Source organism: Penicillium cosmopolitanum (genome assembly GCF_028827165.1).
Source record: "Penicillium cosmopolitanum strain IBT 29677 chromosome Unknown utg000008l:1.0-4398992.0:1.0-4402845.0, whole genome shotgun sequence".
In the NCBI taxonomy this organism is placed as follows: Eukaryota; Fungi; Ascomycota; class Eurotiomycetes; order Eurotiales; family Aspergillaceae; genus Penicillium; species Penicillium cosmopolitanum.
In genome coordinates, this window is record NW_026622678.1 from 4,079,629 (window position 1) to 4,106,922 (window position 27,294).

The 27,294-nt window shown below is 47.5% G+C and overlaps 13 protein-coding genes across 13 annotated transcripts; 7 read left to right on the forward strand and 6 right to left on the reverse strand.

The window, feature by feature from the left end:
* Positions 1 to 192: 192 nt before the first annotated feature.
* N7509_008071 (uncharacterized protein) lies at positions 193 to 1,248 on the reverse strand (the record flags this gene model as incomplete). The annotated part of the gene is made up of 1 exon (XM_056632708.1): positions 193 to 1,248. The coding sequence occupies one exon, from the start codon at positions 1,246 to 1,248 to the stop codon at positions 193 to 195; it is 1,056 nt and encodes a 351-aa protein (XP_056488259.1).
* A 2,031-nt stretch (positions 1,249 to 3,279) lies between these two features.
* Positions 3,280 to 3,771, forward strand: N7509_008072 (uncharacterized protein; the record flags this gene model as incomplete). The annotated part of the gene is made up of 1 exon (XM_056632709.1): positions 3,280 to 3,771. The coding sequence occupies one exon, from the start codon at positions 3,280 to 3,282 to the stop codon at positions 3,769 to 3,771; it is 492 nt and encodes a 163-aa protein (XP_056488260.1).
* Positions 3,772 to 6,181: 2,410 nt separating this feature from the next.
* N7509_008073 (uncharacterized protein) lies at positions 6,182 to 6,802 on the reverse strand (the record flags this gene model as incomplete). The annotated part of the gene is made up of 3 exons (XM_056632710.1): positions 6,182 to 6,435; positions 6,486 to 6,612; positions 6,728 to 6,802. 3 exons carry the CDS (start codon positions 6,800 to 6,802, stop codon positions 6,182 to 6,184), a joined length of 456 nt encoding a protein of 151 aa, XP_056488261.1.
* Positions 6,803 to 8,142: 1,340 nt separating this feature from the next.
* Positions 8,143 to 8,577, reverse strand: N7509_008074 (uncharacterized protein; the record flags this gene model as incomplete). Its single annotated transcript, XM_056632711.1, has 1 exon — positions 8,143 to 8,577. The coding sequence occupies one exon, from the start codon at positions 8,575 to 8,577 to the stop codon at positions 8,143 to 8,145; it is 435 nt and encodes a 144-aa protein (XP_056488262.1).
* Positions 8,578 to 9,556: 979 nt separating this feature from the next.
* Positions 9,557 to 10,932, reverse strand: N7509_008075 (aromatic ring-hydroxylating oxygenase subunit alpha; the record flags this gene model as incomplete). The annotated part of the gene is made up of 3 exons (XM_056632712.1): positions 9,557 to 10,156; positions 10,213 to 10,508; positions 10,566 to 10,932. 3 exons carry the CDS (start codon positions 10,930 to 10,932, stop codon positions 9,557 to 9,559), a joined length of 1,263 nt encoding a protein of 420 aa, XP_056488263.1.
* Positions 10,933 to 12,028: 1,096 nt separating this feature from the next.
* N7509_008076 (NAD(P)/FAD-dependent oxidoreductase) lies at positions 12,029 to 13,471 on the reverse strand (the record flags this gene model as incomplete). Its single annotated transcript, XM_056632713.1, has 1 exon — positions 12,029 to 13,471. The coding sequence occupies one exon, from the start codon at positions 13,469 to 13,471 to the stop codon at positions 12,029 to 12,031; it is 1,443 nt and encodes a 480-aa protein (XP_056488264.1).
* An 862-nt stretch (positions 13,472 to 14,333) lies between these two features.
* On the forward strand, positions 14,334 to 15,214 carry N7509_008077 (uncharacterized protein; the record flags this gene model as incomplete). Its single annotated transcript, XM_056632714.1, has 2 exons — positions 14,334 to 15,054; positions 15,108 to 15,214. 2 exons carry the CDS (start codon positions 14,334 to 14,336, stop codon positions 15,212 to 15,214), a joined length of 828 nt encoding a protein of 275 aa, XP_056488265.1.
* Positions 15,215 to 16,857: 1,643 nt separating this feature from the next.
* Positions 16,858 to 17,994, forward strand: N7509_008078 (uncharacterized protein; the record flags this gene model as incomplete). Its single annotated transcript, XM_056632715.1, has 1 exon — positions 16,858 to 17,994. One exon carries the CDS (start codon positions 16,858 to 16,860, stop codon positions 17,992 to 17,994), a length of 1,137 nt encoding a protein of 378 aa, XP_056488266.1.
* Positions 17,995 to 18,509: 515 nt separating this feature from the next.
* Positions 18,510 to 20,390, forward strand: N7509_008079 (amino acid permease; the record flags this gene model as incomplete). Its single annotated transcript, XM_056632716.1, has 4 exons — positions 18,510 to 19,199; positions 19,258 to 19,457; positions 19,531 to 20,108; positions 20,182 to 20,390. Coding segments are annotated over 4 exons (1,677 nt in total), but the record flags the coding sequence as incomplete, so codon positions are not given.
* A 1,484-nt stretch (positions 20,391 to 21,874) lies between these two features.
* N7509_008080 (anaphase promoting complex subunit 11) lies at positions 21,875 to 22,353 on the reverse strand (the record flags this gene model as incomplete). The annotated part of the gene is made up of 4 exons (XM_056632717.1): positions 21,875 to 21,915; positions 21,977 to 22,040; positions 22,112 to 22,143; positions 22,212 to 22,353. 4 exons carry the CDS (start codon positions 22,351 to 22,353, stop codon positions 21,875 to 21,877), a joined length of 279 nt encoding a protein of 92 aa, XP_056488268.1.
* Positions 22,354 to 22,557: 204 nt separating this feature from the next.
* On the forward strand, positions 22,558 to 23,648 carry N7509_008081 (sulfurtransferase; the record flags this gene model as incomplete). Its single annotated transcript, XM_056632718.1, has 2 exons — positions 22,558 to 23,534; positions 23,591 to 23,648. The coding sequence occupies 2 exons, from the start codon at positions 22,558 to 22,560 to the stop codon at positions 23,646 to 23,648; spliced, it is 1,035 nt and encodes a 344-aa protein (XP_056488269.1).
* Positions 23,649 to 24,446: 798 nt separating this feature from the next.
* On the forward strand, positions 24,447 to 26,077 carry N7509_008082 (uncharacterized protein; the record flags this gene model as incomplete). The annotated part of the gene is made up of 2 exons (XM_056632719.1): positions 24,447 to 24,567; positions 24,678 to 26,077. 2 exons carry the CDS (start codon positions 24,447 to 24,449, stop codon positions 26,075 to 26,077), a joined length of 1,521 nt encoding a protein of 506 aa, XP_056488270.1.
* Positions 26,078 to 26,675: 598 nt separating this feature from the next.
* N7509_008083 (RPEL repeat-containing protein) lies at positions 26,676 to 27,283 on the forward strand (the record flags this gene model as incomplete). Its single annotated transcript, XM_056632720.1, has 3 exons — positions 26,676 to 26,812; positions 26,887 to 26,987; positions 27,099 to 27,283. The coding sequence occupies 3 exons, from the start codon at positions 26,676 to 26,678 to the stop codon at positions 27,281 to 27,283; spliced, it is 423 nt and encodes a 140-aa protein (XP_056488271.1).
* Between the last annotated feature and the right edge of the window lie 11 nt (positions 27,284 to 27,294).

Sequence of the window (27,294 nt, forward strand, 5' to 3'; positions counted from 1 at the left end):
AATATAGTGGAGAAATTAGAGATAGCAAACTTAGATACTCCCGACCATGGTATGTCCGTCCAAAAAGCAAACAATTCCGCCAAACGCAAAACGCCATGCTTTGAATATGCGCCAGATCCGTTATCGTAAGGACATAAATACAGCGAATTCCCGAAAGAAATAAAACCCGAACAGCAATCTTGCAAGCTTTAATCAAGGAAGTTCAGCCCCTTGGGCTTCAATCTCCGCCTCAGCGTCCACTTCCGCCTTTGACTCGTTTTCGCCTTCGTGATCGACAGCTTGCTCATTTTCCGCCTCCACTTCCCCCACTTCCTCTACCTTGGCGGAATCAATCACGGCTTGCAATTCACTCATGTGTTTTTCAAATCTCCCCATCAGAGCTTCTAGACCATCCTCTTTGCTTCGCGGGTCTTTCGGCACGCCGCCGGTCCCGCGAATATTCAGCATCATCCCGTGAGAAGGTCCGTTATTGGGATCCTGGCTGTCAAATGTCGGCGCAGGAACGAGATCGGCGTTCAGAATCTGCCAGGTCGGAGAGAAGCTCTTTGCTGAGGTGACACTGTACTGAGTATGTGGAACGGCGGCTGGATTCGCTGCCGGTGGTGATATCGGGCTAGTTGCAGCCCCGGGGCCGGCAGGGGAGGTACTCATGTTTTTCGCATCGGATGTGATTTGTTCGGTCGGCGCAGAGAATGGTTCAACATCCAATAAGAGGTAGTGTGTTCGTACTCCTGGAGTAGTAGGCGGAAGGATTGATTTATCTTCTTCGTTTGCGTCGGGGTCGGTTGGGCTATCAGGATCGTCCTCGAATTCTTTATCCTTCTTCTCCGCGGGTATCGTGATGCCTTGGATTTCGAGACTGCGAAATCCGGCTTCTTTGATGATATCCGTGTCGTCATCGGAGAATATATAGTGCACTGTTGGGTGGTGGACGGAGGAGCTATGCGCATCTTCGATGATAGTGAAGAAGGGTTGAAAAGGGGGGTTGGGACTACTTTGGTCTGGTTCTGCGTTTTCCATCCCATGTGCTAGATATCCTTGCCTGCCCCCAACTTCATTGTAGCTCTGTGAGGTTGTCGGGTGGTGCCCTGAGCCTACCGGCACCGACGGCTCTGGTTCTTTGCCGGACCCATAGCTTGGGAGGGTGCTGGGGTCAGGACGAGCCGGTGGTGACTTTGCGAGAGCCCCCGAAGCATCCTCCAAGGGCGACAGAGTCTGAAATGGGTTGTCGGCCATCTCCATCTCCATCTCCACAGCATCGTGAATCGCGGAGAAGTCAGCGGGCGCTTCTCTCCATGTCGGAGCTCTTATCAGCACGTGAGACTACTCTTATCTGCCACGTGCCACGTGATGTCGACATGCCCCAGTTGGGATTTCCATTGAGATTCGGTAAATATTCGCAAGGAGCGCTTATTTTTGATAAATGGAAAGTGTGATGAAGCCGAAAAAGTCATATACATCGAAAAATGTTTTATATTCATTGTTGATGCCCCGGGCAGTGCGTGGCAATGGTATGAAGCGGGGCCTCGATATCCGTGTATCATTTGACCGAGGTTAAGAAGTTCTATGTAGTTAACCAGAACACGGGGTTTCACAAATTCTCGCTCAAAATATTGTTCTTCAAATTTCCCGAATCTCTGATAATAGCAAGATACGTTGCATAAGATGTCGTCAATTGTTGCCCGCTTGTTTCGGTGGCCTCCCTGGCTGGGGCATGTTAAGCCAATGTTGGTGGCAGAGCCGCACCCCCTCGAATCCATCAACGGGAGCAATTGTGCACAGAACAATGTTTGCTGCCCGAACAAGTACCGAGGACGCCTCTACCGAGGCTGAGGTACCATCGCGTTAAAAAATGGTCTTATGTGCTGGCGAATAGTGTTGGCCCAAACAGACCGCTGGTTCCATCACTTGAGAGATGTTTGCTTCCTGAGTCCATGACGTAGGATACGTATCTAGGACTGCACCGTATTTGCGGCGCAGTCCTGAGATGCACATCCCTATAGCATCCCTAAGCACCCTTCCCCCTCCCGGTAGCCTCCTGGTCCGCATGGCAACCCATTCGCAATCAGTCTTGCGCCTCGCAGGGCTCTACTAGTACGATACCCACTCACCCAGGTGATGCCTGACGTGGCACTCATCCCCTTTGTGGAATCTGCCTTGAGCCGCCGAATCTCCTTCTCTGGACTTTCTGCGCTAAGTAAGCCGAAAACAAATTGTAACACAGACGCTTTAACCCGGAAGGGTTTCTCTTCGACACGGCAATTGTGTCCCAGCCTTTTGGTCCAAAGCTGATTTTCCCATTCCAACTATTCGATTAACTCCACAGGAATATTTATCCAAAATTTAAGTTAGAATTAAACCCGGAGTGTATTGTAAAACTGACTGTCGGCGGTTAATGTTTAGCTTGATTGGTTGATGGGATCGTAGAACGGCAGCAATAAGGACTTCATCTCTACAATCTTCACCCCTGCAGCCTGTTTCATGACAAAAAGATTAAGCTCAATAATCCATTCTAATATAATGGCTTTGCAAAGCCAAAATTCACCAACAGCCCAGAGCAGACTACCTCGGGACTTGCACCCGGAACTCGAAAGTGGCTGAAACTTCCGCAAAACGACTTGATCGCAAAAGCAGTTTCAGAGGTGTAGCCTAGATCTACGAATCTGTAGCAGATATTGTGTGAACTCTCGAAAGAAAACTGAAAAGAGGCATGAAACTGGTCCCGACGGGCTGGACATGCCATAAAGAAGTGAAGAGCCCAGGTTTTCGGGAATTACAACGCACACATCATGCGAACAAGTTGCTACCTCACGATTGCAACATCAATTTGTAGTATATCACACCGCCGGAGTATCCCCCTAGATCATGCCCGACTCAATTGGGACGCATCACTCACACCAATCGGGAAAACGTAAGCGTTGATCCTCTTGTCATCGCGAAGGTGTATACGGCGGAGTGACGGTGGATGAACAAGTGGAAAATGTGAACGTGAGGCGAATAATTGAAGCGCAAAGCCGCATCGGAAATTCCTTGAGGTCGAAAAGAAATATTAGCATCGAATCATCAATTAAAAGAGGAAGGGTTCGGAGGAGTGGTGCTTGTGGCGGAGCTCAACCTCAGAGCCCTGCAGTAGTGAGCTGTGAGCTTCCTCTGAAGAGGTCCAAAGCTTCCTTTCCCTTTCCCATCACCACCCATCTCAAGGCTCATCTTTCATCAAATATCAAACTTCTCAAACGATTTTATTCAGACCAAATTATTCTTAGTACCTTGAACATCAACATGCCTATCTGTCAAGGCCAAGGATCAAGTCGCGGTGCGTGGTCACCGGCCATGGCCAGAACGCTCGAGGGAACTCCTCAACAGGCGCTCAACCATACTGCACGACAGATAAGTGGGCAACATGATCAGGAGATCATGGCAAGAGAGCGCCAGATGATTTTCCTGCAAAACTCACTGCATGCCTACCCTGGCTGGCGTCCCTCGGTCCAAGCTCCCCCACCCGACAGCAGCGACCACCTCACAGAAAATCCGAATCCGTTTGGCGATAACAGGAGTTTCCTTCACCCAGAAATGTATTTCGAGGCGAGGGGACCCGGTCGCGATGATCAGCTCCTGCTCGCGATGGGACATACCCCCCATCACCAAGTTTCGCAGCACTTGTCAACACCAGAGTCATTTCCTAGGCAAGTTGAGATCCACTATATCGCGAATATCGGTTGGCTAACTGTGTATGATCTTCAGCTCAAACTCGGAAGGATCTCATGTTGGTGAGGGTTGCTTTTATTTTTGTGCTTGGGAGTTGTGCACTTACAGCGTCTGCTTCCGAGACAAACTTTCTGTCTGGCATCATATCAAGGAAAGCCATATAACTTCCGGGCGGATTGAATGCAAGTGGGATCGCTGTAGCTACAGTGCTAGCTTTTCTAGCAAAAACACTCTGTGGCGGCACATTCAATCGAAACACCTCGACCCCAATGGGTTCCAATGTCCTCTCTGCAACAAGTTTTTCAGTCGCAAGGACAAGCTCTTGGAACACCGGCGCGCTGCCCATGGTTAGAGGAAGAGTTTCAACACACCTCTCCCATATTTGGGCCGTCTGAGCGTTCATTCCTTTTGTGTCCCATCCTCCTTGGGGCTTTACTTGATAATCACTTTGTTTTTGGAGCCGTCACATCTTGATGTCCTGTATTTCCAACTGTCCCTACATTGATGTATTGTCTTTGGCGCGATGTTCCAATATAACCCAGTCTTTTCATGGGATAGTACCTATTCTATCCTTGGGACTCTCCATCTCGTAGTATGGGCCGCCCGATCATGTAGCAAGAGAGGAATAAGCGATCGATAGAAATTCATGCCTGGCAGATTCTTGTGTAAGCACTGGAACTCTATATTTATAGCACGCCATATATGGATAGGTATTCTAATCATAGAAAAGATACAATACCAGTGGTCACAAATGGATGCAAAAGGGCCGAATTCGAGTAAAAGCCAATGAATCCTTTCAAAGAGACCAACCAAATACCGCTTTATCGTCGCAGCAAGGTAATTTCAAGCAGGAAATTGAGTCACAGAGTGGACTTTTCCCCGGTAATGAGCGATTTTGTGTTGGTTGTGAGTGATAGACTTGATATAGACTGAAGTTGACACCAGGGACCTCGATAATAAAAGTCCCAAGCAAAGAGACAAAATCTGGCAGTGCCAAATCCGTTCTGAATCACATCAAGCTACCATATAAAATGACGAGACTTATGAATGAGACAATTAATGAACACCTTTCCAAGGTTCTTTCGTGATTATGAGGATCTCATAGCGTGATACGTGAAATTGTTTCGTTCAAAAGAGATTCAAGAATCCGAGCTGTTTCGATAATATAATTTGAATTCAACTTCCAATGTCGTTGGTTTCGTTGTCCCCAAAACTAGGAATAGGATAATATTGAAGGCAAAGTCGAAATTGAGTATTCTGGCGAGGACGAAATGATTGCCCCTCATTCTACACTCACATTTTCAGTTTCAGCTCTTGGGGGCGGAGATGCCCTCGGTTAGTAGTGATATGCAGGTGGAGGCTGCGAAGATGCCCTGAACACCATTCCTTATTGGCTTTCAGTCACAAGGATACGATGGCGCAATGCGCTACATAGGCCGGGCGTTAATCAAAGAGATAGCCTGGAGCCCCTTTACTACTTATGTCTATCGCTAAAGGTCATGCGAAGTCCATGTATTACGGTACTAGTATGTATTTTTCGCCTGCTGGGGATTTTGACGCCTCGTCTCCAGCCCCGTCTCCAACCCCCTCCAAACGAACACCCCAACTGGAATATTTAGGCCTTGAAGAAGTATCAAGTTATTAAATTCGATCTCTGTATTATTTGGTGCCTGCTTTCAACAATGCCACAGTGATTTTATTATCATTCAAATGGGTGTCAAAAGTACTCAAATCTGACATCGGTAATACATACAGTAACTCCACAATTCGACCAGGGTTGTTAGAGGGGGGGTTTGCACATCTCTCAGGGGGCGTTCATCCATGTAGCCCGCTGCACCCGTGAAGCGTGATTTCGGTACTCCGCAGATAGCGGCAAATGATTGGCTGTGGATGATTTCTGCCTTGCTTAAGTACTGTAGATCGTGCGAGGGGATTGATGCGGGTCATCCAAAAGCAATATGCACAACAGAGGGCTCACACTGGCGCCATAGTTACCATTCCGTCGCAAAGCACGCATCGCGAGTTAAATCATTACTATTGTAACAAAATCTGGAAATGAGGTTTTGTAGCTCTTGGTGTGTATTGGATATTGCCCTGTGAGAATATGGTCGTTTATCTCGGCTTTTTCTCAACAAGCCGGGCGCTCTGTCGTTACCAAGGGGGGCCCGGGCGCCTGCTGCGGGGGCCCGGTGCTGGGGCCATCCGCCCACGGCAATTTTTGAGAAAGAATTACGAAGGATCGGTACTTTTGTCTCCTGATGCATTCAGCTGGAGCATGCTTATGCATGGGGTCCTTTCAGGAATGTCTTCAAAGGTTGTATTTACTAGTCAAAAACCACCTGGGCATGTACCAGCTAAATTATTATATAGGAGAAGAAGACGAAGTAGGTGAGGTGACGGATAAGCCTGCATAAACTGGTCAACGTCGAAACTTTCGGCGAGGCCATTTGATTGAAGAACGGATTGCGTCTGTGGCTCAGGTAACAAAATTCTGGGCAGGAGCAGCATATTTCTGCGGCACTTTCACTTCTTTCTGTAGCATATTACCGATTTCGTCGTATGTGATTCCAGGAGTCACCTTGCCGACCAGGAATCTGGTAAGTAACCTGCCATTCTTAAGCAGGTTGCCATTTTGCTTGTGCCGAAATAGCCAGTTTATGGCAGGGTTAAGGAGGACTCGGTTGACACCAACTAGAACAACGCCGTTGGTAACATCATAGGCGTGCAAGTCTTTGCATCGTGGGGATTTGGGGGATAGTATCAAAATTCCCCAATTGCACGCCGATTATCCGAGTAGGGCGTCTTTATTTTCGAGCGGAAGGTCGTCCTGATGGTGTAGAAGTAACATAGACCCGGTGTTTGTTGCCGCCTCCGAGCGGCAGTCGGATCACCTGGGCAGCGCCATAGCTGGGAGATATATTTGTAGATCAAGACTGGGTGACACTTCAAGACTTACTAGTAGAATGAAACGACTGTAGAAGATGAGCTTCAAGTTTCAAGTCGTCACCTGGGCAACATTCACCAGTGTTCGAATGGAAAGAGCGACCCAGCAGCGAAAATGCCGAAACCCCATTGGCGGCCACCAACTGACCAACATTGATATATAAAGCTACCTGAACTTCCTCTTTCTCACTTAACGGCTGTTAATGTCTTCCATGGATAGTTTGTATTCAATTGGCTGGAATTGGCACATGTGGTGATGGACAATGGCTAACAGTGCAGATTCTAATTTTATCGTGGATGTAAATGAAGTACAAATTCCAAAGTCCAGAATTCGGTAGTTATGGCTACCTATGTAGTTCCAAAGTGCGGGTATAGATTTGAGAAAATATAACGACTCTTGTGAGATATGAATAAACCAGAATTCCTCAAGCAATCAGAAGCCCTGGAGACCACCTGGGAGTCCTAGGGGTCTTCAGGCTTCGTTGGGTACTAGATAGCATCGACTTTATGTCTGCAGAGGCTGGCAAGGATACGGTAGGACATAAACTGTCATTTTCGTATAGTAATGGGAGTGGACCAAGATGTGATGAAACTGATTATGATGGAGATGATGGAGGGAAAACCCCCCAGAGAAAATAGCTACTACTAAATACTACTGTCACTACAAAGGACAAACGCAACATGGAAGCTACAAAGCAGTGTGGAATCACAATACCGCGGGCCTAAGGCCCTAGGAATTTAGTATCATTGTCTCACTGATAGAGGCTTTAGGTCATGAACTTCAGGTTTGGATGGTTTATAAGGGCTGCTTTTGTACAGATTTGGGGCTGGGAGTTCCCAGCATGTAAGCAGTAGATAACTGCTGTCATTATACGTTCAAATGTCTACTTCAAAGACACTTGAACTCTTTGCAGTTTCCTCTCGCAATTAAATAGATCCACCCAAAATATGGCTAACAGTCCGAAGTAGAAAGCTCAATCTTGATAGAAGAGATAGGGAGGATGGAGAAGTGGCGTGAAATTGAAGGGTTGAGAAGAAAGAAGGACCACTAGCAAGGAGGAAAGTTTTATTATGGAAGGCGCAGTCAAAGAATTGTAACGCATGGCGAATGACAAACAAATATCATTATCATTCATTCACCTTGGTGTTGACACAAAGCAGTGTTTTCACAGGGCGGAACAAGGGGATGAAAAAAAGAGAGAAAAAGGAAATATGGCGATAAGCGGTCATGGGGCTAGTCTACCAGCAAGTCCATCCATGTTGTTTGAGACGATTTTGGCCGCCTGCGCCTCATCTTATCATCCGTATATTCAATTGCTTTCTCTATCAACCGATCCGTATCAAACCCTTCTGTGAAGCCATTCGCTTGAAATGCGTGAATAGCATCTCTCGTCCAGGTTCGGCAACTCTGGCGAGGAACAGCATCTTTTCCGGGTAAGGGCACTGCCCTCAGAATGCCGATAATCTCCTCGTACTCGTTGACCACATTTCCGATCATGATATGAACAAGTAAGCGCCCAGTCTCAAGTGGGTTGATGTTTTCTTGTGGCGTAAGTGCCAGTTCCTGGCCGGGTTGCGATCCACTCTGTTGACCCCATCCAACAAATCACCGTCATTTACATCGAAGGTATGCGAATCGGAGCCTCGAGGAGACTTGGGAGACATAAGAATTCCCCAGTGGTAGGTCGGGCTGAGCTGGCGGTCGTTATTGGGAAGGGATAGATCACCCCGGTGGTAGAGGCCGACGTAAACGCGATGTTTGTTTCGCTTGTTGAGAGAAAGTCTGGAAGAAGCCATATTGCTGTGCATATTGAGATTATATGCGGGTCCCAGAATGGTGAAGGAGGGAGGGTAATGAGTTTGGACATGGAGAGTGAGAAGAGGGAGAAGAGAAGCTTGCTGCCGCTGGATTCGCTTCTTGGGCCTCATAATGTAGCCTGGGAATTCGCCCATCTTCTCTTGCCATAGGTTCCTAATGATGAATATGTCAAGCACTCGTTCACTACCTTCACTACCAGGCACCGACTCGCCAACACGGGTATATTCTTTTATGGACAGTCCATAGTCGATTGACTACAATTGATCCATATGGCGATGGTTGTCGCGAAGAGCGGGGTTTTGCATTTCGTCGTGACCCAAGTTGGGTTCGAATTTTCAAAGTCAGAGCTCGATAATATTGTTAGTATTAAGCAGAGGCACTGGATGGTGTGGTAGAAGTGATGAGAATATCTACTCAAGGGTGGTGCGTGGGGATGACTCAGCACTGAGGCCTTAGGCTCTCGACAATGTTCTCAAATCACTCTTCTCCACGCTTCGCGATATTGCAATTGAATTTTCATGTTTCATCAGCCTAGATGATAATGGTATAAGCGAGGGAGGTCTCTATCTTTGGTGCGAAGACCCGAGATAGCTCAAACGCGGGGTGGGTTTGGTATACGTGGCCATCAGAGCCCGCTTTGCTCCATTTAATTGTCCGTTATGTGTGGATTTGCTTAACTTGTCTTATTTGCTGGAATTTACAGCAACTAGAGCTATATTTCGAAGCGGGTGACAATCGATTTTGACAATTGGTACAAAGAAACACTAACTATAAGGCCACGCTAGTCTAGTCCTAAAGGAGTAGCCAAGCTGGAATTATAGAGTTTCGACCCACTTCAAGTTAATTTCAAGTTCCTATCAGTGAAGATACATTCACAATACGTGGACCGCATATAATTCCAGTATAGAGAGGCTTTTCGACACTAAGACAATTTTGTCTGGCGAAGTATTACGCTCTGTATGATCTGCAATCTTTCAAATGAAAGACATCTTTAAGTGGTTCGAGTCTCATACGGATATTACAAGAAAGGAGTGTTGAACGATATGACGGAATTGAGATTTCAAAAGACTTAGAAAGCCGAGACTTGAATCATGAACATCCTCCCTTCAAGCCACAAGCACATACATCGTCGCGAACCTTTTCTTCCCCCGCCACCTTGCTGTGGAGCTGTTGTTCGCGCCTCGCTGGCCAGATTTCACGACCGGTGGCGACCTCTTGCTCAAGATGAGCCTCCAATTGTGCTTTTACCAAGTTCTTGAAATATAGAACCCCGCTCTCTCGTTGTGTATGCAACGGTCCGTGCACATAGACACCGGAGTTGAGGTTTTTCTGAACACCATTACATAGGTCGTAGTCCTCTAGCTCAATACCCTCGAAGAAGTCAGCCGCACGCTGGAAAACCTCCTCAGAAGAGGCAGGATTGCGATAGACTTGATATTCCGTAGTCACCGTGCTTGAGCTAGTTGGGACAACACGCATGATAAAGAAGTACGGCGTGGACAGATTGACAGATGTGTTTGGGAAGTTGTATGTAAAAGCACCATTCCCAAAATACTCAAAGTCTTCCGTTTTGATATCGTCTCGGTTAGGTGGGAAATGTTCAAAGCGGCCTGAGTGTGGTTCTACCGAGTAGCGATCCAGATTGGTAATTTTGGTAATACCTGGGTGACTGGCTTTGCAGTGATAACACTTTGAAATGGTTACGTTAGCACTGGGTAATCACGGAGGACAGGTACGCCACATACCTCATTGTAATTCTCCCCTACTACCTTCCAATTATACTTTCCATTGGTGGTCCAGGTCCTGTGATAGACATACTTGTCCAAGCTGAAGTCAACCAATCTTGGCTGCTCGTCCGTTCCACCATGCAGGTCTTCCCAAGCCACAGGATTTTCGGACGAATCCAGATTGATCCATACAAATCCGACCTTGTCGACGTGTGTGTGTATTTTGAAGAGGTCATACTCACTGCGGTCAAATTCAGGCAACTCCTCAAACTTTGGAGCTTTGGTCAAGTTCCCGTTCAGGTTGTACGACCAGCCTTTTGGGAATGGGTCAGTGGTTGAAAGTTTCGAATTGACAGAACTATAATACTTACCGTAATAACCGCAAGAGAGAATTGATCTTTTGCCTTCTGTTGGTGCGTCTTTATCGATGAGGGGATATGCGCGATGACGACACACATTATGGAAGGCCTGGATGCTTCCCTCCTTGTTCTTGACCAACAAAAAGTCAAAGCCGGCGATTTCGAATCGAAGGTAACTTCCAGTTTCAGGCAGTCGGACACGATGAGTAGTCAAAAGCCAGTGCTTGGAGAAGATTGCACGGCGCTCAAACTCATAGAATGTAGAATCCGTATACCATGAGGCAGGCAGGTTGCCCTCCAAAACAGTCTTCTTCGGGGACTCCTCCATCTTAACGCCAGTGGCAGAAGTGCTGAATTGGTTTCGTAGGGCGCCAATCATTTTTATGATGACAAAACAGATCTTCTCTTTCAAAGACGATGTTGTGAGAAGTGAAAAATTATCGAAAATGGAGGAAGCTGATGACTGGCATGGGGATGTTTACTTATTTGTGTTATGCTCCCATAGATTATCTGGACTCCCATTACCATTACTAGTTTGATGGAATAGGGGATATCACAGGTACCTGACCAATAAGCTCAGCTATCCTCTCGATCTCCCAAGGTTGGCTCGGAAGTTGTTCACGGCTCTCAGAACTGCTACTTAACTGGGTAAGATATCGCGAAACTCTGTTTTTGCCAAGAGACGAAGCAATATCGTGCAAAGTTGGAGGGATAATTATAATGCAGTGTTTAGAAAACCCAACGCTCCGATTCGAGGAGCCCCGCGATGCCAGCGGGCCCAGTGGCTTAACGATATCGTGATTACTCGCATGATCTACCCATTCCATTAGATTACCCCTCAGTTCACACAATGGAGAATTGGTGGAAAAAATCCCAAGGTCCATTATACAGGCGAAGCTTTATTGACAGACACCCTATGCTCAAACCTCAAATTGGAAGCTCCTTGAAGCTGCGCCTCTCAGTTTCGCTAACCCCGGAATGAAAGTAATATGAATAGACATTTAATATGGACCATAAGGTATAATGGCACATATAGTCAGTCCGATGTACCGTGCAGAAGATGTGAGATTTGTCTGTTCAATAAGTTTGATAGATCTAGAGAGAGCGGACATCCGAAATTTACCCCGTGATTTGTTCGCCGTCAACATTGTACTTTCAGCTTTGTATCTCGATCTGCCTTCCGTTCTTGATATTTTTCCATCTCGCGGCTTCCATGCATTGATGTTCATTCTTGTAAGAGGTAATACATGAATCACCCTCATTCAAGTTGTGTCACTACATACCTAGGTATTTCAGTAAAAGAAATCAGATCCTATTCTTGCTCATACAACTGAAGTTTGCTTCCAAATTGGAACGTGGAACACATTCATTTAAGTCTAAGGTATTAATCCGCAAAGCTTTCCAATGAATATATGGGCCAAACAAGGTTATAGTAGAAGATTGGCTACAGATTGAAGTGCAATAAATAAATTCTATCAAAGTCTGGGCTTCTGAACATGAACCGGGTAGCCTCCCACATCCAAGGACCTCTGGAGGTTGCGAATTCTCTCTTCTGTGACCAGCATTGATTCGGGAAAGTCCTCACTTACACCCTTGCCCAAAACCATTGCCGCCAAATTTTGCGATGTTCTAAAGGCCTTGATCATACCCGTTGCATGGTAGGCACCACACACCCATTGGTGTTTGCGTCCTGTAAAACTTGAAGGCAGGCGGCCAGCAAATGGCACACCATCTTGAGTGAACGCCACTATTCCAGACCACTGACGATCTATATGAGTAGATGATCCTTTCTCAGGGGTAAACATAAGAGCCTCCTCAGCAAACCCGCGTAAATGCTGCATGGGCGATATATCCGTCACACTATCATCGGATGTTGTCTTTCGTCCGGTACAAGCGCGACCAACAATGAGACCTCCATCGGTGCGTTGAATTATATAATCATAGTCCTTTTCACCATATCGGAGCCAGAGAGAGTATTTACTATCCAGGCTGAATGGAGATCTGTTTACCACAGGAATATGTGGATTATCAGGGACCTGGACAGAATCAAAATGTACCACATTCACACGAACAGGAGATATAAATGGTCGAAGCTCTGGTATTAGATGGCCAATCCAAGCGTTCTGAGCGTGTATTATGTCCCTGGCTCTGATACTTCCACGATTGGTATGGATAGTGGCAAACTCAGAAGCATCCGAGTCATCATCCTGGATTGAAGACACTGTAGTGTTTGTCTGAACATTGAGTTTCTGAGTATCAATAAGATTTCCCAAGACCCCTGTAATCCACTTATATGGCCATACAGAGGCAGAGGGAACACCAATAGCACCTATACAACGTGGGGATACCTTGAACTCCTTCTGCAAATAGTCCAGATCGGTGTAGACCCTGTGCTTTGCAGCTAATTTCGGGATATGGAAACGCATTTCTTCCAAGGATTTTATAGCGTAGTCAAATGTTGTCTGGTCGTAGTATGCCTCAATACCCTCCGTAAGGACAAGATCAGCATCGATGTTATCTTCCTTCATCGCAGCATGCATAGCCTCTAGATGACTGTCTTCGAAGAGAGAAATCCGGATGGCCTCTTTGAGGCCAAATATCTTCTTGCGCTCCGCCCACATGGCAAAGGTCATAGTTTTTATGTGGCCACCATTTCGCCCAGTGGCACCAGCACATAGTTGCCTGGAGTCGACAAGAACGACCTCCAGGCCGGGCTTCGTAGTGAGCGTGCGCGCCAAGGTCATACCAGAAATTCCGGATCCGATTATGACGACATCAACGATTCCTTTTGGCCAAGCTGACTGGTGGTTCGCATGCCTATGCGGTTCGATATGCCAATAAGGAGAGGTATAATTGGGCCCGGGTGTTCCAGGATCCACGATCCCCGGCTCGTAGATTCCTTCGGGGGAGCCTGACATCTTGTATGAAAAGACAGCGGAACAAAGGATTTCAGAAAATGGATCTCCTCAATCTCGAAGAATTTTGAAACAATTCAACCACGCGGGTGTGAAGATTAATAAAAAGGTTGTATGAGGCGTAGAAATCTGGCTCTTGGAAATTGGAGTAAACGGCTTGAGAAATAAAGATTCCTGTGAACCATCCCGCGAGTAGAAATACTTGACTGAAGTTAGAGGTTCTGATTTAGGTATTGGGAATTGCGCAAAACTCTAATCTTCGAAGCTTCTCAATAAGTCAATTTATTGCGGCCATTGCTCACTGGGCAAATTATTATTCAACTTTATTCGTCGGTTTCACGCCCTAAACGTCCGACAAGGATCCCCACCCACCAATCAAATACACTTCGCCATATCTTTCCAATTGGGTATTTGGCCCCCCAACTCACTTTTCCAGGGCCAGTCGGCGTTGGAGCAACCCCAACATAGTAACTTCATGTTGATTAATGCGAATGCGGGAAGAAGGTCTTCGGTCATGCCACGGATCCTGGCCCCGAGTTTCATTTGGGTGTTGCTTGTCCTCATGTGTGAATCAACAGGGTCGTTAATGTCTTTGCCATTGAGATATATCCACCAAATTGAATGAATTAACCGCGCTAGTTGTCAAATCCCGGCGCTATAACGCGAAATCAGGCAGCAGAGGTTCATATCGAAATATTGTGGCGAAAGCTAAACGGTTATTTATCGTGCGATAGTGATTCATATAAAGTCACCAGGATTTCACCTGACAAGCTTGCCTTACCTTTTAATGAGAAAGCCTCATCCAGGATCAATCTGAAATCCTTTTTTGGATTCTAACGTTTTCCTCCCATGCACCTGGTTCATCATGTCAATGTCATTTGAAGAGTGCGTCAGGCCGCGCTCTTTGCGCAATGTGCCTCAAATAGCAGATCACGTCATGGACCAGTTCAAAGTTTCGAAGAAAGTATGCGTGGTCACCGGAGCTAGCGGTGGGATTGGGCGTGCTGTTGCGGAGGCTCTAGCCGAGGCAGGGGCCAGCGTAGTTAATGCTTGTCGCTCCGAAACACCAGAACTAGAGGCTTGGGCGGCTAATTTGGCGCAGCGATGCGGTGTCACCATCGTGAACCGTAGATGCGATGTGACGGACGCAGTTCAGGTGAATGAGGTGCTGGCTGCCATCTACAAACAGTTCGGTCGCATCGATGTCTTCGTCGCGAATGCCGGAATCGCCATCCCCAAGTCCATTGCGGATCAAACTCTCGAGGAATACCATGAACAGATGGCTGTAAATGTTGATGGTGTTTTCTATTGTGCCAAATGCATTGAGCCTATCTTCAAAAAACAGGGATTCGGGAACTTTATCATAACTGGTAGCATTAGCGGGCGAGTTGTTACCGTTCCCATTGACCATACTGTTTACAACACCACCAAGGCCGCTGCTATTCATCTCGGGCGGAGTCTAGCTCGTGAGTGGCGATATTTTGCACGAGTAAACATTGTGTCTCCCGGTTACATAGACACAGCTATGAGCACATGTTCGGCATCGATCAATGAGGCATGTCGAATGGCGGTCATGGGGCGACAAGGTACAAGTTGGAATGATGGTAAACTAAATTACGATGAACTAACACATTGGTAGGTGATGTAACAGAGCTTAAAGGAGTCTACACATTTCTTGCCAGCGACGCGAGCTCTTTTATCACTGGTGCTGAATTCACAGTTGACGGTGGCTATACCCTACCCTGACAAAGGCGATGAGCGCTGCCAAATTCAATGCAAGACAGGGCCGCCCAAATGCCTTTTCGAGGTCAAACGGGATTGGTAGTTTTACAGCCTTTTCAGTAATTTACAGCTAAACCTATTCGATCTGGAAAGTGAATTGATATAATCGTTCTCTCATGCCGCTGAATCCTCCATATTATCTTCCCCGCGTTTCTCCACTATTTGAACCCAATCAAGATAGGCGACTCCCCTTTGTTTGATACAACCAATCAAAGTGGTAGCAAATTGGCATCTTAGTCTATCGAAACACTTGCCCAAATTAGTAACGACGTTATCTTCGCTGAAATATCATAGCGCGAATTGGGCCACCTTGCCAATGCCGAAAGCAACTGTGGGTCGAATGAGATAGCAGGGAATGTTGATTTTAATCGTCTCTGTAAAAATACGGCTTTGTACTTACATCCACGTTACTGAGTACGAAATATGAAAAAGACAAAGCTCCGCTCATCCCGGAAATGTACACATAACAAGAGAACCTACAAGCCACGATTGGCGGATACCCCGCACACCCCCTCTTAAAGATTTCCATGTCATTTGAAGAGATAAGTATGATAAAAATTAAATAGATCTCAAAATCATTCCTCCGAGTCCGAGTACTATATCCCGGAAGCTCTATAGGTAAAAGCTAAAAGATGGAATTAATGCAGCGATCAACCTCATCTGCGGTTCCAAAGCGACGACGTCGCCCTGTGTTCAAGTCAAGCCTAGGATGCGTCGAATGCAAATCCCGAAAGGTAAGAGATGATCGAAATATGCATGAGTCGTTTTGACGTGTAAAATCTAGATCAAGTGTGATGAGACAAGACCTTCGTGCTTCCGATGCAACGGAAAGGGAATAACATGCTCTGGCGTCGCGATACGTCCAAGGGTTCGTTGGTCAAGAAAACATGAGAGCTTTCAACCCCCGAAAGCTGCATCCGCATCACAGGATCATGAGCTGGAACATTTTGATGCAGGGCTCCTGCTCTCAGGAGAACATTATATTCCAGATATCACGGACATTTCCTCGCACATTGACATGGCCAGCCAAGAGGCCAGTCAAAGATCAATTGATATCGCCGGAGAACAACCGGAGATAATCCCGACATTCACCGGCAGCGATATTGATTGGAATTTAATGAGCATGGGGGTTACACCTAGGGACTGTTTCGCTCTTTCACCGATGACATTTGGATCGCCTGCCATCTCTCAACCAAACTACGAACAGCATTCACCCGAGGGCTTCAATTATGTTTCGAATCATAGATCTGAGGATTTGTTCACCAATTCCGACGGCCCCAATGAGGCTGAATACCACCCAGCAGATATACCGGAATCTCCTCAATCGCTACAGTATAGTCCCTCCATCTCTCGGACATCAAGCCCAACGTCTCTTCATCATGAACGCACTTCTTTGAGTGGTAGCCTTGTTGAGATTCATAGTGAATTGATTGCGATATATTTCATCGTAGTCTGTCCTATATTCTCAACATTCGATTCAGAACACAATCTCTTTCGCTCCTTTGTTAGTGACAGGTGGCAAGGCTCTGCTGCAATGTTTTATGCGATGTCAAGTATGGCAGCCGCTAAGATATCTCGGGAGATCCCAGCCATGAAAAAAAAATGCCATGGAGTACCAATCCCTAGCAATCAAGCATTTACATGCAGATTTGTCGCGAACTTCTTGCTGGGATGAGGAACTCATCTTTGTGATTTTCATGCTTGGTCTAAGCACCAGCTGGCATGTCGTCACGGATCTTGGCATCGTCCATCTAAAGGCCATACAGCAAGCAATTCATGAACCGAACTTTCGACGGAAATGTGACAGCCAGATCCTCAAATTTTTCAAAGAAGCACTCGTTTATTGGGAAATGGTGATAAGTTCGGTCCATGATGACGTTGTCGTCCACAACGACTTGATCGCAAACACAACGCCGGTTCTTGGCCCCCTTCACGATTCCCACATGTTTCTGCCTGGGAGTACTCCTCAAATCATGCCTCATCCATGGACTGGAATAGCTGCTGGTCCTCAAATTTTGTTTGCCCGAGCTGTTCATTGCATCCGTCAAGCCCGATCATTTGATCCCGTTGGCTCAAGACCTGAATCAATTGGCAATCCCTTGGATAGATTTCTCGGCACTCTAAACGAATTGGAAAGTGATATTTGGAAGATGAGGCTTCCTGCGCTACATGAAATAGCTAGCACCGGGGATCGAAATACCCCGGCTATTCATCACTTACTGGTAGCAGAGGCTTATATGTATGCTACCATGTACCAACTCTATTATATTTTCCGAAATCTTCGGCTTCGGCGATTCACTCTGATGGGAGGAATACTTGGCAATGAGTCGTTACTCCAGGATTCCTGGGCCCTGTATCAAGAAAAGTCATGGAATTGCTTATCGCAGACCCCCTGTGGCAGTGAACGGTGGGTAAAGTTGCTCGGCCGCAACGTCATACTCCGATTAGAACAGATTCAGGATACCTCGGGGACTTGTTGTGTCCATCCGCTTCTTTTGCTTGTCGGGTCCACGTCACTCTCAGTGATCCCAGAACTGGAAGAAAGTCTTGAGGTCCGGGAGGTCTTTCGCGTTCGTCGGTTTGTCTTAGACCGAGTCTCGCAAGTCAGCGCATCGAAGTTGTCAGAGCCGGTATTTCAAGTGCACTCGGTGATTTTAGAAATATTCAGGCGGCTTGATCTGGGGCTCGAGGTATTCTGGATGGATATATTAAATGCTCTAGACTTTGTAACGATAATTGGTTAGTGAATAATTCTTTTATGCCAACTGCAGAGTAATCTCGCGAATTTCAAGTTGTCGTCAGTCCTGGAGTACACCAATGGTGCAGTTGGGTGAAGAGTAGTTACTGTAGTTGCTGTACATTGAATGCTTTTTCCTGGCAGTTTTACATCCAACTATCTGAGGGTATAGTCTAAAAGTAAATGATACATTCTAATTGAATTCGTGGCTTGAGATGTACTAAATCAAAGTTGGAAATTGATGGCGAGCTGAGATCTACAGCGTTTGCGGGGTAAATTAAGGTGCTGTTTGAATCCCAAATAGGCAGATTATCGCGCAGGCGGGTCTACTGGAGATACGATGGCCGGCCAATAATGAGCAACTTATTCAAAGATAGGTCTTGTAATCATATCTTCTCACCCAAATACTGGATATCATTCAAAGACAAACATTGACACATATTTCTGCAAGGGTTTGTACATTCTGCACCTGGATAAAGGAAGTGGAACTTGAATATACCATCATCCTAATATCCATCAGTTACTACTCAGTCTGGTTGGACATTTCTCGCCCTGGCCGCTTCATTTTGCAAAGAATCTTCGACCAGGAATCAGGCAATGGACCCAAACAAAGATACAGAAGATTCCAAATGCTTCAATCGTCACAACCAGACGCAAAGCATCCGGCAGGGCCAAATAATGGAAGATTCAGAATCTGCGACAGATGATTTTAACACTGATCGCCTGGTGAGAAATCGGTCAACAGTACATGTCGCCTTTATGTCTTTCGTTCTGGCTTCGATACCATACGGTCTAGCAACCAGTCTCTTCTACCCTTTAATCAACGGGGGACCTGCAACCATAATTTGGGGGTGGGTTGCTGTATCAATGATCATACTCTGTGTCGCTGCCTCCCTTGCCGAGATAACCAGCGCACACCCCACAGCCGGTGGAGTTTACTATCAAACTTTCATGCTTTTGAGTGGAAAATTGCAAAGGCCTATATCGTGGATTTGCGGGTTCGCATATCTCGCTGGAAATATCTTGATAACTTTGGCTGTGAACTTCGGGTCAACGGGATTTCTGATTGCCTCCGTCAACGTCTTTCAAAATGAGTCAGGGGTCGGGGTTTTTGATGCTTCGGACTACCAGGTATTCTTAATCTTCGTTGCAATAACTGTTTTATGCAACTTGACGTCGTCGCTTGGAAATCGGTGGCTTCCCATACTAGATGTTGGTCACTCCCCTGAGCTGACGATGCAAAACACTCAAGCTTACTAAATGTCAATAGACTATTAGTATTTTCTGGACATTTGCCGGTCTAGTTGCGCTCATGGTTTGTATTTTAGTACGATCCAAGACAAGCCGTCACTCTGCCGGCTATATCTTTGGTGAGTTTGAGCCTCAGTCAGGTTGGAATTCAGGATGGGCTTTCTTTGTTGGCCTTCTACAAGCAGCCTATGCCACATCCTCCACTGGCATGATTACGTCGTATGTCTCAGGCCCTAAAGTTTAAAATTATTTTTGAATTGATGGCACTAACAATTTTCCTCCTTTCCAACAGCATGTGCGACGAAGTCCGCAACCCTGAGGTCCAGGTTCCTCGAGCTATGATCGGCACCGTCTTACTGAACACCATTGCGGGCCTTCTATTTCTCATCCCTGTGGTTGCAGTGCTTCCAGATATGCACATTCTGATTGAACAAGCCTCTAGCCAGCCAGTACCTGTAATCGTGTTGTCAGCCGTTGGAGATCCCATTGGCACATTTTTTCTTCTCTTTCCATTAATAGTGTTAGCACTTTTCTGTGGAATCGCATGCACAACAGCAGCCTCGCGCTGTACTTGGGCATTTGCCCGGGACGGCGGCATTCCAGGTGCAAAATTGTTGGGGTTGGTGGATCGAAACCTGAAAGTTCCATTGAACGCCATGATGCTGAGTATGGTTACGCAAATCGTCTTGGGCTGCATCTATTTTGGTTCTGAGACAGCATTTAACGCTTTCTCCTCTGCCGGTGTTATTTTCTTAACAGTGAGCTATGCGATTCCGATCGCAGCCTCTCTCTTCGGAGGTCGAAAGGACATTAAGAAAGGAAAGTTTTCGCTCGGGAAGCTTGGGGTATTTTGCAATATCGTTTCACTCTGTATGTCGCCCTTACTCAAGCCACTTACTACTGATGGTATTGTCACCCTTTTTAACTCTAACTCTATGTTAAGGTTGGTCCGCTTTTGCAATTCCTCTATTTTGCATGCCATCGTATCTCCCTGTCACCGCTGAGACCATCAATTATGCTTTTGCGGTCTTTGCTGGCTTTTTGATCATTGCTATCACATGGTACTCTATATGGGGCCACAAGGGCTTTAAAGGCCCTCTTGCTAGTGTTATTTCAGTGTCGGTCATGGACGGGGTTTCACCAATGGATTAGATGAGAAGCTGATCCGCCTTGAAATTAGCAATATCAAAATATCATCTTCCAGGGCTGTTCAGTTCCAAGGTTTCCATGTTCCATCGTCGCGTTTGGTGGACTTAAAGCCATCAAATCAGTAGACTACTTGACATTAGTGAGAATAATACGATTGAATGGTAAAACTTAGGACTAACCGCGAGAATACAAATATGTGTATTTAGTGTACTGAGCCCTGGGGTGTTTGAAAAAACTTGAAAACAGTGTGGTGGTACTGGAAGAGAGCTGCGAGGGAAAGTGTAATTGCAGTTTGGACCTGTCAACTGGCTTATATTCAACCAAGCCTCTTGGCGCTGCAACCTCGCCGCACTTGCCCCCTTTTGAAGCTATTCCGCCCTTATAAATTACTACTAGATACTAGCAAATGAGGGCATTGAGAACACGACCGGCTACACGTTATGTTTGTTTACATCCCATCTCCATCTTGGCCAGCCATTTTCACTATCTCTGACACTGCTTATCTACACCAACACTCTCTGAAGCTATTCACACACGCAATGACGCCCTCGATCTCTCTTGATCCACATCGCCAAGAGATTGTCGATCTCATTCACCATGGATCTACAGCGAATGATATCAGCCGTCTTCTTCTTGAAAAGTACGACATTAACGTCACCAAATCGACACTCAATCGATACATTGCTTCAAAAAGACTTCGATCTGAGAACCCACAAGTTCAACTCGAAGATCTCGATACGCTTCTCCGAGATCTATCTCGTCATCTAGGTCCAAAAGAGGTCCTTAAAGTGCTCAGAAAAAAAGGATTCAGAATGACAGGGCAAGCTCTCTATTCGCATCGAAGTCGTCTTGGAAATCAGTTCCGTACGACCAATCCCGAAGCTGAACGAGAACGCTAGAGGTTCAAGCTCGACGCTATAGTGTCAATTGAACTTAAGGATGGAGCTATTGATTATTTTGGAGAACACTCACTCTATGCCCATTTCCGGGATCAAGGCTACGATTATACACGGGAAGAGATTGATTCTGCTTTATGCAGAATCGATCCGGAAGGGGTTGAACGTCGTCGGCGTGCCGAGATGATCTCCAGCGCAAAGGATGAGGAGAATCACGATAGGGCTGAAAAGGCTTGGCATTCTACGAAGGGAGGAAGACGATCCTCGATATGACGCAATTTGACCTCCGGATTGCTTCATGTACTGATGGAGGTTTTATTCAATCCATTTCCAGGCGGAAGATTTCAACGTCAAGTTTTGTACTCCACTCAAGTCGCGCAATATCAGTTTGATATTATGAATCCATCTTTTTGAATAATTGATCTTCAGTTCGTTATTAATCGCAGACGATAAGAGCTGTCTCCATCCCAAAGCTAGACTAGGGTAGCCTGATGTAAAATATGCCAAAATACATAGAAAGTATGCAACAAAAGAAAGAAAGGGTATCCTTGCACCAATGAACTCCGCCCGAACCATGCATGCAGTAGTGGGTTATGCCTCTTCCGACTCCTCAGTTTGTTTCCATTCGAATTCTGAATGTTGTTAGACTATACTTCGATGAGATAGAAATTGTCCGAAGAATTGGAGACATACTTTGTCGACACATTGGACATAACCCCTTGGAGGATTCTTGTTGGATCCAGGTTAAAAGGCAATGCTATTCGGAAGAAGTCGGTCAGTCCCACGGGTAGTTCCACAGGCCCACAGGCAGGAGGGAGGGAGTCTCACCATATGAAACGAATGGCCGCATTTGCCGAGAACTGCGCAATGGATCAGCATTAGTCATGTTTCAGGGAGAAATTGGAGATTGCCTCTAGGTGGGACATACGCAGGGAACAATCGTCACCGGGGAATTTGCAGGTCGGACAGGTGCCGTCGAACTGGACGCGACAGATACCACAGACCTCATCTTCTGGGATGTCCCAGTGCCAAGTGGCGATGGCATTCCATTCCTTAAGGGTGACTTTCATGTTGCAGCAGTGTAGTAGAGTGTAGTAGAGTGTTGATGTTGTGATGTGAAAAGATAAGCACGTGTGTGGTGGATGTTGTTATCATCACATGAGCTGCCGCTTCTCCGCAGTTTCCCTTTCGGCCTCCACTTTGCACCTCCACCTCCACTTCCCCTCTCCTCCTCTCTCTCTTCTTACATTTAATCCGACTCACACCCCGAAACCATGGCTTCCATGGCTTTTCGTTCTGTGCAGCCTACTCGTGCCTTTCGTTCCTCCATGTCCGCCCCCGTCTCGGCTTTTGCTGGCCGTCAGTCCACCCGCAATGTTTCCTTCAACTCATACCTGGTCACCCCTATACAACTGAACGAAGCCTTGAAGAAGAACCCACCGACCAAAATCTCCACTTCGCCGAGGGTTATCCCGCTCTGTGCAGCATGGTTCATGCCAAATGACCCCGAGGGTCGAACGGGAATTAAGTCCTTCCGTCAATCTCGCATCCCGCAATCGCGATTCTTCGACCTCGATGCTATCAAAGACAAGGATTCACCTTATCCCCACATGCTTCCGACCTGCGAGACATTCGCCGAGGCCATGAGTGAATTAGGAATCCGTCGTGATGACGAGGTGGTTGTGTACGACACTGCTGAGCTGGGTATCTTCTCTGCCCCCCGTGTGGGCTGGACCCTGCGGGTGTTCGGTCACCCCAATGTGCACATCTTGAACAACTATCGTCTTTGGACTCAGCAGGGTCTTCCGACGGAAAGTGGGGAGCCAGCCCAGTTCGAGAAGAGTAAGTATTCCGTCCCGACTTATGACTCGAAGTTGGTGATTTCCTTCCGCGAGATGAAGGAGCTGGCTGGAGACTATGGAAAGGAGGGTGCCGAGGAGGTGGAGATCTTGGATGCGAGATCGTATGGTCGCTGGGCTGGTACCGATCCTGAGCCTCGAGCGGGTCTGTCCTCGGGCCATGTGCCAGGCTCGCGTAGCCTGCCCTTCCAACAACTGCTCGATCCGGAGACGAAGACTTATCTGCCCGCTGAGGACCTCCGGAAGGTCTTTAAGGATAATAAGGTGGATGAAAGTCGGACAATCATCAGCTCTTGTGGCACTGGTGTCACTGCTTCGATCATTGAGACTGCACTGGGAGAGGCGGAGTATGGAGATGCGAACCTGCGCCGGGTGTATGATGGCAGCTGGACGTGAGTATTAGTTACCTAGGGGTGTTTTCTTAATCGATTATGCTAACTGTCTCTAGTGAATGGGCACAGAGAGTTAAGGAGTCAGATGGACTCATCAAGAAGGTGAAGGCGTAAGGGTGGAGGGTGGAGGGTGGAGGGTGGAGGGTGGAGGTTGTACACTACTCGGCGGCGAGACTGCATAGATGTTAGCAGTCTTACTCACTTACTCACATATCCCATTTCAGTACTCACCACTCTGTTCAGTTACGATTACGGTTTAGTCTCAGCGTATCTCCCAGCTCATTGAAGTTTATCATTCAAGTTCAAGTTCATTTGTTTATATATCGTGACTACGGGCACTATATCCCTCCGAGTCAATACTCACCACTGCCACTCACCACTCACCGTCAAGAACAGTTGAACTTTTAATCATACCTAAGTAGCATTGATTAAAATGTCTCAATTCATATCCTCATTCTCATTTCTACTCAAATTCATCATCTCTGCCTTGATAATACTACTAGTAGTACTACTATACTACTCCTCCCATCAAATAGTTGTACTCCCCGCTTAGTCATCCATACTTCACTTCTCTTCATTCTTTCTCTTCTCTCTTTGCTCTCTCAACTTCCTTTGAACTTCGAGTCTCTCAATGCTTTCCTTTCCAAATATGCTTCAGATGCCGATCACTCCACTCATACCTTCTCGTGAGTATTTCTGTTCTCGACTACCCCCGAGTCTGATGCATTTCTGCTCGATGCACCATACCCGCGCCGCCCGCTGTGCCCGCTGTGCCCCCACATTCCCAACTCCAACCTCCTTCTCTGCTGACTCCAGTCCTCCACCAAGTTGCGGCTGTCAACACCTCAACCCCCTCAGTATAGGGCACTTCTGCCCTCTACTAGTACCCCCTTTCTCCTCATTCCTACCGTCATGTCGACCGGACGCAAGGTTTTTCACTGCGCCGTGGATGAGACGGCTTTGACCACCAACATCAGCGAAATCAAGAAATGGACCACCAACGGGGCTATCGACCTCATTGTCCCTCTTTACAGTGAGTGATCATTCTCTGCTGAATTCGCCTCACTTGAACCAGCGAGATCGCCAGCCTCCCCCTGCTTGCCCTGCACTATACTATGCTGATCTAACACTCTTCTCCGCCAGCCCTCGAACGCCTTCATGCCATGAAACGGGCGGGATCGCAAATCGCCATCAATGCCCGTGAGGCCGTTCGCTTCCTCGACCGGGTCACCTCCGGCAAAGATCAGATTACCGCCGACCGCGTTACCCTCCAAGGACCGATGGAACAGTACGAGCACTGGGAAGATGCCGAACAATTCTTTCTCCCCGAATTCGAGGAAGAACCCGACCTGATGAACGAAGCGGACCATTCCCTCTCTACACCCGGATTTCAGGAAACCAATGGCACAGCCGACCCGGCAGATCTCTCGCAGATGCTGCTGAGCAAGTTGAACTTTAAGCCCGAGGCCGAGGCTGCATCGATCGAGTCCGCCGGTTCGCCCAGCGGGCCGGGCTCGCGCACATCCTCCCGCAGTTCGCGCACCAGCCCGGAGTGCGCTCAGCACGAGAATGGCACGGCCAAATTGGACAAACCCAAGTCGGGACATCTGCGCACGGCATCCGGGTCGATCATCCCGGTCGCTCCGCCTACTTTGCGACCGTTGCTGAGCGCTCTCTTGTGGCGACTCCATGGCGGGCCGGATGCTAAAAACTCCGCCAAGGGCTGCATCTTGGTCACCAACGACCGCGCGACGCAGGTGTGGGCTCAGAAATTCGGGATCGGAGTCAAGAATATTGTTCAACTACGCACAGCCATCCAGTACGAAGAGCGCGAGTTCAAGAATCGCTGCAAATACGTTGAGAAGACTCAGACCCAACCCACCGCGGACCAACCGAAGACCCTCCTTTCCTACGAGGAGGATAGCGAGGAAGATGAACTAGTCTTCGTGCCCCGTGGAGGTGGAGGTCGTGGAAAAGGTAGTAACAACCCTCCTCGTGGAGCCAAGGCTGGTTCTTCTTCTCGCAAGGCCGCCCCAAAGAGCAAAACCAAGAATGCGCCCGCACCCGCGCCCGCTTCCGCATCCACGCCTGCACCAGCCGCACCCATCACGACCGAGACTGCTCCGATCGAAGTCCCCACACAACCTATCGACCCGAACTCCTTCAGCCGATCGTTCGGTCCCAATAAGACCCCCCCCGGTCGATCTGAGCACGCAGCAAGGAGCGGCCCGAAACATCTCGGGTGCCTCACGCCGGCCACCCAGTGGTGGGCGTCGTGGAGGTTCTGGTCGGGGTGCTGCACGCGGCAATGGACGAGGTCGGGGCAAGCTGTGGGTTCCTTGAAGAGCCGGGCGGGTCTGTCGATCCCCTTTTCCTTTGGACAAATTCTTTATTTTTGGATATCGTTCAAGGCGTTCGACAGACCGAGTCTTCTTTTTGTACAACCATTGCATATCCACCTGAACGGAACGAATTCGTCTTCTTCTTTCCTGTCAACAGGACATCGTGGAAGGGGGATACTTGCACTTGCACTTGACACTTGACACTTGACACTTGTTGCTGTCTCTCCCCCCTATCCTCCATTGGCCCATGGCATCTCATTTGGCATGAAGCTTTTCCTCCACATCCCGATTCCCCACATGATCGGTCGCGATGACCCCAAACTGCATGAACTAGCGTCAGCAGATTTGGCGTGATGTGATGTGATGTGATGAAGGTGACGGATGACTGGAGGTATATTCCTGGGCACTGCCTTTGTGCCTCTTCCTCTGCCTTTGCCTTTGACTTTGATGTGGGCTTTTCTTGGGAGTGGGTACTGGTCGCCCATGAGCTGGGCCGGCTTAGATAGTGGATCTCTCTTGAATCTACATGAATTTATCTCTTCATCTAGTACTGATATTCTTATATTCTTATATTTTATATTCCAATATTCCCTGTAGATCGCCAGTTGTGCACTGTTGTTGCTGTTGTTGCTGGTCAGCTGACAGTCCCGTGGTCCGCCTCACTTGACTTCAACTTCAACTTCACACCTTCTTCTCTTCTTTTCTTCTTTTCTTACACTTCCTCCCTCCTTCTCTTTTACATTCACAATAGTTGACATTAGTCCTTCTCTTATCCAATCCTACTATAATCACCATCACTATGGCCAGCGTCGACGAGACTCCTCTCAGCGCCGCCCCCCACGAGCGCCGCAACTCGCTGGAGAAGCACCTCCAGATGCGCCCCGACGTTCAGGACCTGAAGGACCGTCACATTCTGCTTGACACAAACATTTCTCCGTACGCCTATCTCCAATGCTATGCTGAGTATTTTTTTTCTCGTCGATTTCATTCCTAACCAACTACTACTACAGTTCTCTTCAAGCCGCTCGCCAGGAGCTCGATCGCCAGCGTACCCAAGATAACCTAAAGAAGAACCTGGAGAAGCGACCAGAGCGCGAGGAACTGATCGAGCGTATGCCTATACCGTCTCATTTTTCTCATTTCTCTCATCAACACTAAGCCACCTTCTCTATCCCCATGACATCGACAGCCATCACGGTAATACTCGCTAACTACTCAAAAGGCAACATTCTCCCCGCCACAAACGCCGCCCCGGCTCTCCAAGCCCACGCCCGCGAACTGGAAAAACATATGTTGGCCGATAACCTCGAGCACAAAATTCAGAACCGCCCCCAACCTGAAGATCTCATTGAACAGGGCATTCTCGAGGAAGATGAGGACCCGCGCTCCCCGACTTCAACTTCGTAACCAGCGTGCGC